Source organism: Orycteropus afer, unplaced genomic scaffold (assembly GCF_000298275.1).
Source record: "Orycteropus afer afer isolate SDZICR_OR568_19922 unplaced genomic scaffold, OryAfe1.0 scaffold00174, whole genome shotgun sequence".
Classification (NCBI taxonomy): Eukaryota; Metazoa; Chordata; class Mammalia; order Tubulidentata; family Orycteropodidae; genus Orycteropus; species Orycteropus afer.
The window spans coordinates 5,595,130-5,605,323 of NW_006921761.1; the positions used below are offsets into that span (position 1 = coordinate 5,595,130).

A 10,194-nucleotide genomic window follows, 5' to 3' on the forward strand; every position below is an offset into this window, starting at 1 on the left:
ATCTGTCTCTCAATTCATTGAAGATACCTAAATATAATTCTTTTGAATTCCTTACCAGGGAGTTCCAATGCTGCGTCTTCCTCAGGGATGTGTTTTGGGTCTGTATCCTGGTCCCTTGTTTCTCCTGCGTTATCTTGCTTCTTTGTGTGGACTGTGATGCTCCGTTGTCTCTGAAGCATTGTGACGTTTAATTGGTGATTGTATGTTGGAGTGACTTGCCCATGACTTTCGTTTTGTTTGCATGTTATCTATGCAAACAGGGTACTGTGCTGTTCTCCTCTATTCACTAGTTGACAGCACTTATACACTCACCACCTGTCTCCTTTCCTGTTGTCAGCCTCTCATATGTCCCTGCTGACTTTGGCAAACAGAGCCTGTTCTTAGTCCCTGGAATCTGAATGAGAAGGCTATCACTTTAAAATCCAAAATGGCTGCACCCTCCGGACAGTGGAAAGTCGACATCCTAGGTTTTCTCCCTCCTTACTGTTTCCCTTCCTAGTCACAGCCCACCAGCACAGTTGTCCCTGCAGCCCTTGGTGACCAGGGCTGATCTTTAGGTCAATTCTCAGGTCCCACCACCACTTGGAAATATTCAGGCTGTTGGTCCCGTCAGAGTAGCTGACAGTCCGCAGCTCCGACCGTCTCTATTCTCACTGTTTTCGTTCAGGTTTTTCCATAGTTGCTGCCTCATCCCCGTCTGTAGAGTTCCTTTCAAAGCTCAGGGCTCCAGGATTGTCTTCTGCATCTCTGTCCACTGGTTTTTCTTTTCTTTGTTGAAGAGGGTCTGTGTCGCTTGTCTGCCTGTTCCTCCATCCTACCAGAAGTCCACCTAAACTGAGTCTTAAATGTTTTTAGAGGCGGCCTTGGACACCAAGTGGCCACCAGGTGGCAGAGCAGGAAGGTTTTTCTCTGGCTTGAGGCTGTGCAGGAACCTCGTGGTGGACAAGGCCATGGCTTTGCTGCCAGGCGATGAGACCCGGGGACCGCAGGACGGTCCCGTAGAACTCATCCACCCATCCACCAGTCACTCGTCCACCCACTACTTCAGATAGGCCTCCTGGCATACTGTCATTCAAAATGGTTACGAAGGAATTTCCGTGTGGACCTTGGGGAGATGAATGGACGCCAAGCAGTGAATGGGAGGAGCAGAGAACCGTCACGTGAGATGCAGTTACATCCGATGGGGGAAGGGGGCACCCGCCGGGGAACAGGTGCGGCTTCCCGGAGCTGGAGCCAAGCACGAGGCTTGCTCAGCCAGTGGACGTTCCTGGCTGCACACCGGCAACACCTGGGCAGCTCTCAAAGGTGATGCCACTGCCAGGCCCCGTCACTGTGCCTGGGGGTGGTTAGCCGAGAACTCACACCAGTACAGCCAGACACCCCCAGCCACCCACTGACAGTGCCCACCTGGGGCACTCACCGTTGATCTCGGCAGGGTTCTGGGACTTCTGGGCAAGGGTCTTCCTCTCCACACACCTGTCATTCTCCCCAAAAGCCAACCCATCATGAGCCTTTTGCTGGAACACCATCAAAAACAGTGGTGGTGGAGCAGACATAACCACACCTGCTCACCTCGGTGCCGGTGCTGTTACATCCACCGTGCTGTGCAGACACCCCACTCCTTTCATCACCCCCAGAATACAGCACCCTTTCAGCTGTAATGCCCCCCACCCTGAGCCTGGAACCCTCTGATCCGCTTCCCATCTACACACTGGCCTGTCCTAGAAGGTTCTGGAAGGGTTGAATAGAATCTCTTCTTCTGCTCTCCAACTCCAAAGGCTGAGAGGAGCAGGAGATGGGCATACCCAACCCCATTACTGGACCACTACCAACTCCGCCCCAGGGCTGAACTGCACTCAGTGTAGCCTCCACTGCCATCCGTCTGGCTGGGCAAGTCCACCAAGAGGCAGGTGAGGCCAGGGAGAATAACCGCGGGCTCGGCCCGGGTGACTCCACCGGGTGGGTGCAGGCACATTGCACAGCAGCAATTCTGGGGGTCTGTTCTTCTTATCGCAGCCTCCCTACCTCCACACAACACTCAACTCCCCACCCCGTCAGGGCAGCCAGGTCACCTCCACTCTGCCTACAGCCCAGGACCCCGGCACCCAGCCTGTGGTACCCAGATGGGCCTGTCTGCAGACGGTGCCCAGGGGCTCTGGGCTGTCAGCCTGTTGGGCTGAGGGACCAGGAACCTCTGTCCCCACCCCTGGGGACCTGGCACTGGCTGTCAGATGCACACATGGGGCCAGGTCCCACTAGGAACTGTCCCAAGGACCCCGCCTTGGAACCCCACCCAGGAAGGCTGAGCAACTCCGCAAGTCAAGCTTCAGTCCCAGCACCTCATCCTTCCTCACAATCAAATCTCTCCAAACACAGAACCCAACAGTGCTTGAGTGGGAAAAAGGAATGGGGAAACCTGGGAAGAGATGTAAAATATCTCAGAAATCGTCTTGAATTTCAGATACAAATGGCAACATGGAGCAGAACCAGAGAATTTTCCGCCTTCCAACTTCCCTGAAATGCACCCACAGTGGGTGGTGGTTGCAAAGGAAGCAGAAAGCGATTGTCACAGAACAATCTGGAGAGAAGAGGAAGCACATGGAGACACGTGGGAGACTGGGGCCAGAGAAGAAGCCCTGGACGTGGTCGGAGCCCTGAGGCCCGAGGCTGCTGGGATCCCAGGAGGGTGACCAGAGCAGCCCTTGGCTGTCCTCAGGCTTCTTGGTGGAAGGGAAGAGTTTCCTGTGTTTGGACAGAAGGACCTGGAACTAGGCTCCTCAGTGCCCATCTCCTCCCAGACCCTGCCTGGGCACACTGCTCACAGGGGCTGCATCTGAGATTTCCACGTAGTCCTGGAGCCAGACCCCAGAAGAAGCAGAGCTTGGAGGAAGCTCCCAGGAATATATGGGCAGAGTGACTGACCGAGTGCCTGGGCGTTGGAGGTGAGGGCCGAATCTATGAGTGTAACACAGACTATGGCTTCCCGTGGGTGACCGTGGCCCTAAATAACCCACTACCAGGGTGAGAACACCAGAATGTGCCCAGCCCAAGGGGCAGGTTCACTTGCTGGGGCACACTGGCATCAACCACACTTCGGGATGGACATAATACGATGGGTAAACACTGGCTGAATGTTGCTCTTTCATCCTGGATTACACAGGTGTGCAAGCAAAGTTATTCAGACAGCACAGACCCCGGAATTGTGGGCAGGTGAGCGGGGCCTGGGCCGGCCCGTTTCCTGCCTGCAGAATGCCAGCGGGCACAGCACCCTTTGTCACCCAGTCTGTCTTCCCCAGTTTATGTTGACAGGGTCTTTGCTGAGGGTACTGATTAGACCCATAGCTCACAGGTCTAACGTCTCAGAAGAAGGTTGTGTAAACACAGTCATGGTGTCAGTTCCAGGACATACTCTCTTAGTCTTTACAACAGGTCTTTTGCAAATCTTTCAATTACAGTTTCTTTTTGCACACTTGCTTTCTAAACCAACCTCTTTCCTCCTGCATTTTACTGTAAGTGGCAAGGAGAAACCACACTATCCCTTTAAGATTTTGCTTACAGATCTCCTCAGATAAATATCCAAGTTCATCACTTACAAGTTAATACACCCCACAAAACATTCAAACATCATTCAGACAAGCTCTTTGCTACTTGATAACAAGGACTGTACTTTCTCCAGTGAGGAACAACATGTTGCCTTTGAAAACTGCGCCAGAAGCACACTGAACATCTCCACTTCTAGCAATCCTCTGTTCATGCTGACCGAAGCGTTCCCCACAGCCCAATTCCTTCGGAGGTCCCATCAGAGTCTCCCTTGATACCCACATTTCTACCAATGGTCACTTCAAGGCCAACTAGACTCCTACCGTCCAACACATCAAAGATGTCCATCCTCTATGCAGCACCCAATTCCAACACCACGACCATATTTCAGGTGTTTATCGGAGCAGCACCCCCCTCTTTGTGCCAATTCTGCCTCAGGCTTCTACTGCTGCCCTCACGGAAACACCAGCAATGAGTGACCTTCAACAACAGAAATGTATTTTCTCACCATTCTGGAGACTAGGCCAAATCAGGTTCTCAATCTTTTGGACCAAGGGACATTACCTAGTAGGTAACAAGACACCCTACAGAATGGGAGAAAATATTTGGAAATCATACATCACATAAAGGTTCAATATCCAAGGAGCAGGACCCACTGAGAGGGGGCCAGCCGTGGGCCTTAGGCCGCTCCGACAGAGTCAGGCACCCCCTCTGGGCCTTGGCCCCCAATTCCAGAGCTGTGTATCTAAGACAGTGCGACAGACCTGCAGCCGCCTGGACCCATGAGCCCGTGTGGCCCTCTGCACGGAGTATCGGCCACCAAGGGGCCCAAACCCACCTCGGTACTTCCGCACAACGCCCCCAGGCAGCCGGGCAGCCACGCCATCTTGTGGCCCCTGGTTTCTGAGCCCTGAGGCCCCTATTTGGTTGGCTGAGGCAGAGGTTGGCAGGAAGGGGCCCCCCTCTGCCCCTCTCCAGCCAAGGTCAGCTGTTCCCTCCCTCAGCCGTTCCTCCTCGGCCTCACAGTCAGTAAGCTACAGCCCTGGGGTCTCTTCACGCAGGCTCCGCCCCCTCAGTCCCTGGCCCCGCCCCCTCAACTTCACTACAGTCTTGGGGGTCCCATACCTCAAGCTCCGCCCCTCCTGACCCACTATGGCCCTTCCCCCTCACTCCCTGGCCCCACTCCTTGACTCCACTACAGTCTTGGGGTCCCATCACAGAGGCCCCTCCCTCTCGGCTCCACTACAGCCCTGGGGTTCCTACACTCGGGCCCAGTCTCTCCTGCCCCACTGTGGCCCCGCCCCCTCAGTCTCTGGCCCCGCCCCCTAGACTCCACCTCAGCCCTGGGGTCCCATCGCCCAGGCCCCGCCCCTCCCGCCTACTATGGCCCCGCCTCCTCCACAGCGCAAGCGGGAGAGGGCCTCACCGCACAGAGTGCCGTGCCGAGCGGAGCGGACCGGTCTGGGGCCACGGGCGACTACCATTCTCCAATGACGGCCTCCACTGCCGGCCCCCAGTCCCGGCCTCGTCCCCCCTCTAACCACCAGGGCCCATGGCCACCTACCCCCTTCCCAGCTCCCAGAACAGGCACAGGGAAGGAGCAGACAGATCCAGAGGCCTGCCCCCAGGAGCGCAGGCGGGGCTGGGGGCACCCACGCTGGCGACGGCAGCTGCCAGGTGACGGTGCAGTGCGTCAGGGGGCGGCCGGGAGCCCCTGCCCTGGGGGTGCACTGGGAGCTGGCGCCTCCTTCCCCCTGCAGTCCTTGGGGGCGGTGGGGCAGAGGCTCTGGGAGGAGCCGTCACACCGAGGCCATAGAGAGCCGTGACTGCGTGCCTTCCAGCCAGGGTCTTTCCGCCCCGAGTCACCGGGGTTCGTGCTCTGGCCTGGAGCAAGCAGGAAGGGGACCTCCCGGGCAGAGAGAGGACCTGGGGGGCTATGCTTCCTCACCCAGGGCCATCACCTGGGATCCTCCACTCGGATGGGTTTGGATCCAGGGATTTAAATACTGCGACCCGGCCCGAGGCCCCAGAAACTGATTTCACTGGGATGGCGGAGCTCGGCGGTCCAGCAAAGTTTGCCATCCGCTGCCTACCCGGTCCCTTCTTCCTTATCTTATCCAGGGTAGGGGGCACCTTCACACCTGTCGCGAGCTGCAGGGGCAGGGCCTGCAGGCCTCGAACCCCGCGGCCCCTGGCAGTACAGGCCCGCTGCAGACACTGTTTACGGCTCTTCAGTCCGGGACGGGACAGGAAGTGTCCGGCGGAGGTGGGGGTGGCAGTGATTGGCAGTTCACAGCTCCAATGGGCCGGGAGCCCCCCTATTTCACCCTTCTCGCTCCATTGGCGCCTGGGCGGAGCCGCCCCCACTGCGGGAGCCGAGGGGCCCGGGGCGGGAGGGAGTAGAGGCCCGGGCAGAGGGCGAGGGCGGAGGGTGCCGGCGGCCGTGGCCGCGGAAGGTGAGGCCTGGCGGGGCCGGCGGGTGCAGACGCGCAAGCCTGGCCCGGAGGGGGCGGGCCGGAGCGGTGGACGGAGCTGCAAGGCCTGGGGTGGCTGTCAGCGTGTGTGCGCTCGGAGGCTGCATCTGCGTGACTGTCCCTTGGTGCAGCTGTCAGCTAGTGTGGACGTGGGTCCGTGGGCCTGGCTGCTCAAGGGCGGGACTGTACGTGTCTGTCCGTGAGCAGCTTTGCTGAGAGTTGGGGCAGCGTGTTTGTGCGCGGCGGGCCCCGTGACCGCATCACCGTGTGTCTGGGAAGGTCTCTGGTTTTCAGACTGTCTGCCCGCTGAGTGGGTGGCGGGGCTCGTGCGCGCGGAGTGACTCCAGGAGCAGCAGACGAGAGTAAATCTTGTGACTTGTCTCCTGGGCCCTAACTCTCCGACTGCGTGGGCGCCTAGCTGTGTTCACACTCCGGGGATAACGCCGACAGCCAAGGGCACTGCCCTCTCTGCTCGGTGTCCAGCATCCGTGGCCCAGCCCCAGCACACTTGGCTTCTCTGCCTTGGTCTGTCTCTGCCCCTCTGTGTCCCTCTGGTTCTCTGTCCCTCAGTGCCCCTGTCCCTCACTCCCCTACTTCCCTGGCTCTTTGGTTCCCTGGGGGTCCCAACAGCGTGAGCTGGGGATCTATACTGCCAAGAGCGTCCTGGAGGAGGGGCTTAAACCTGGGTGAGGTGTAGCTTTTAGGGAGTGCAGTGACCATCGTGGGGGCCGAGAGCTCGGTGTGTGTGGGTGGCTTTGTGAGGGACAGTACGGTGTGTCTACCTGTCTGGGAGCGTACGGGTACCAGTAAGCATGTGAGTGTGTTGGTGTGGCTCTGAGGAGCTGATCAGGGGGTGTCTGAGAGTGAGTGTAACCTTTTTGTATCTGGCACCAAGGCACCGAAGGCATTTCCTGGTACCGAGGCCCAAAGAGTGCAGGGGGAGGTGGGGGATGGCTGGAACTTCCAGGGGAGGGGAAGCTGGCCTCTGGTCTCTCCTCACAGTTCCCAGCCTGCCCCCCCCCCGCCACCGTGCTGCCAGCTGGGCCCTGGGGAGTGAACAGTGCCCCTTAATCTTCCCACGTGCTTTCAAGAGCGTGTCTTTGTCGGCGTGCCTCAGTGGCACCAGCGTGACTGGGGCCGTGTCAGGCTGTGTACAAACTCCGGGAGTCTCTCCCTAACGGACATCAGCTCCCCCCTTCCCTCTTGCTGGTCCTGGCAGCTCTGTGGCTTCATTGGGAGCCTAGGGGCAGGCCTCTTACCTTCCCTGGGCCTGGAGCGGGAGGGGAGGAGGAGGGAGGAGGGAGAAGGGAGGGGGCCTGGCTAGGGGGGTGGCTGAGCTGGGGCCCAGAGGGGCGGGGCGGGGGAAAGGGACGGTTCTGGGGTCCCAGAGCTGAGGCAGCTGAGGCCTGGGTGCTGGTGGGAGGAGGTCCTGGAGGCCATGGGCACTCAGTCACTGGTATCACCGAGGCAGGGCGGGGTTGCTCAGGGTGCATGTGGCTGGGGGGGCACCACGGGGGAGCCACTAGACACACTCAGACAGACACACAGACACACGGAGGCTGGATTCTGCCCCGCTTGGGAGGGCCATGCTCTTCCCCCTAGGCCCAGAGCCCTTTGCTCCTGTCCTGATGTCCGCTTCCTGGCTCCTACTTTCCAGGGCTCAGAATCCCTCTTTCCCAGGAGCCCCTGTCCCTGACCGTTACTGGTCTCTGTCTGAGTTCCTGTGGTCCCCAGCCGGGCCCTCACCCGCTGAACCCTACTGGGTGCCCGCATCTGAGTGTTTCTGGATCTGTGGCCCCTGCCCCGCTCCTGTCCTCCCCTCCCCACCCCGCCATCCTGTCTCCGTCTGCTGGCTCCTCTCCCGCCCCCCGCCTCTGGCAGCGACCAGGGCATCTGGATCTACTTAACATCAGCCTGATTCTGCACCCCAGCCTCATCTAGCCTCACAGGCTCGGGACCAACCAGGGTTCAGAGCCAGGCCCAGTGGAGTGGCTCGGGGAGCCGAGCAGGGAGTCCGGCCCAGGCCACAGCAGCCAGGAGTGGGCTAGGCCTCATGGCACAAGCACAGAGCGGGCCCGGGTTCACGCGACACCCTCTGCCCAAGGGTGGTGAGGGCTGCCGGGCAGTCGGAGGCAGGGAGCAGCCCTGGGTCAGGTGGGGGTGGACATCAGGATTCCCAGAGCTGGATAGGAGGGGTTAACAGGGGTGGTCAAGCGAGTGCCAGCACTCAGAGCCATGGGTGGGTGCCAAGGGCTGGGGGGGCGCTGGCACAGTCCGTTGCCTCCGGCTTTTGTTCTGAGTCCAAAGCCCAGGCCTGAGATGGAGGGTGTGTGTGGGTGGGTGTGTGCGTGTGTGGTATGTGCGCCTAAGTCCAGGCCTGAGACAGAGTGGGTGTGGGTGTGGGTGTGGGTGTATGTGTGTGCCCAGGCCCAGGCCCGAGATGGAGTGTGTGTGTGTGTGCGTGTCTGTGTGTCTGTGTGCCTAAGCCCAGGCCCGAGATGGTGTGTGTGTGTGTGTGTGTGTGTGTGTGCGCGTGCATGCTTATCAGATCTGGACTCAGGGTCACCTTGGCCGATGATTTCTGGTCTCCTTACCCCTTGAGGCCTCCATCTTTCTCTGCCAAACCAAACCAAACTCACTGCCATCAAGTCAGTTCTGACTCACAGTGACCTCTTGGGGTTTCCAAGGTGGTAAATCTTTATGAGAACAGATGGCCCCATCTTCCTCCATGGAGCGGCCGGTGGGCTTGAACCACTTACCTGGTTAGCAGCCAAATGCCTTAGGCACCATGCCACCAGAGTGCCTTTTTCTCCTCCTCAAAGCCCCAACTTTGAGAGGAAGCAGCGGGCTGCAGGCGTCCATCTGAGGGTCAGCCACTCCGACCCCACCTCTCTCCCCACAGATGAGCAGCTGCTGCCCAGGGCTGGGCAGGCTCCTGGTGGCCGTGGCTACAGCCCTGGGATCTGTCTCTTCCCCTTGCCCCCAGGCCTGGGGCCCCCCAGGTGAGAGGAGCCCTGCTCTATGACCCCAACCCTGATTGTGACCTGCCACCTGCACTGTGGCCCTTCCCGTGCCCCACTGTGGCCCCAGCCCCTGGTGTCTAACCAGGGGCCTGTCTCTAACCCCTCTCTCCTGGTTATAACCTGAGGCATTGCTTTAATGACCTCCTCGGCCTCAAAAGTCCACCCCGTCCCCTGTCACCCTCACAAAGTGTGTGTGGGAAGAGTCACCTCAGAAATGCCTTCCACAGGAGCCCAGTACGGGCAGCTTGGCAGGTCTGTGGCGCTGTGCTGCCCGGGAGTGGCCGCTGGGTAAGAGCCCTTCCTGAGTGTGGGTCTGCCCTTGCTCATTCTCACAGCCCCTCCCATCCTGTCCCCTCTGTCCATCCTCCTCACTCCTCCATCTTAGCCTAACCTTCTCCCTCCTTTGCTCAAGAGAACAGTCCACCTGCATGCACTGAGCATCTGCTAAGTGCCTGGGGACACGGCTATGCCCACACCAGGCAAGGCCCCTGCCCCCATAGCCTAGTGAGGAAGACAGGTGGTGAACACACAGGAATGATGTCTGCCAGTGACGTGCCCCAGACAGAAAGCAAGAGTGGGATGTGGCCCTGGGTGGCTGAGGGTACCTCTTCCTGGTGACCAGGGTGGACTCTGAGGAGGTGAGACTGAAACTGGGGCCTGAAGGTCAGGAGAGGGGGGCCGTGCAAACCCCAGCAGGAGTGTGCTCAGCACTGCCCAGGAGCAGGGCCAAGGTGGCAGTGCGGGGGGCGGGGAGCGGTGAAGGAAGGTGGGACTGGATCTCAGGGAGCTTAGAAAGCCACGGAAGGAGTTTGGATTTTACAGAAAATGCAGTGAGAACCATGGCATGTCTGTCTTACACTTTAAATCTTCCATCTGTCCATCCTCAAGGAGCCCTGGTGGTGCAGGGATAAATGCATGGCTGGTAACCAAAAAGGTCAGAGGTTCAAACCCACCAGCTGCTCCGTGGGAGAAAGATGTGGCAGTGGGCTTCTGTAAAGATGACAGCCTTGCAAACCCTCAGGGGCAGTTCCACTCTGTCCTCTAGGGGCGCTGTGGGTCGGAATCGACTCCATGGCAGTGGGTGTGGTTTGGGCTTTGCTTCTGTGAAGACTGACAGCCTTGGAGACCCTGTGGGCAGTTCCACTCTGTCCTCTAGG

At 59.2% G+C, this 10,194-nt stretch overlaps 1 protein-coding gene across 1 annotated transcript in view; it reads left to right on the forward strand.

The window, feature by feature from the left end:
• The first annotated feature begins 8,916 nt into the window (after window positions 1-8,916).
• Window positions 8,917-10,194, forward strand: part of IL11RA (interleukin 11 receptor subunit alpha) — a 5,178-nt gene continuing 3,900 nt past the window's right edge. Inside the window, exons 1-2 of the mRNA XM_007947044.1 lie at window positions 8,917-9,016; window positions 9,265-9,325. Coding sequence (XP_007945235.1) covers window positions 8,917-9,016; window positions 9,265-9,325 — 161 coding nt within the window. The remainder of the gene's footprint in view (window positions 9,017-9,264; window positions 9,326-10,194) is intronic.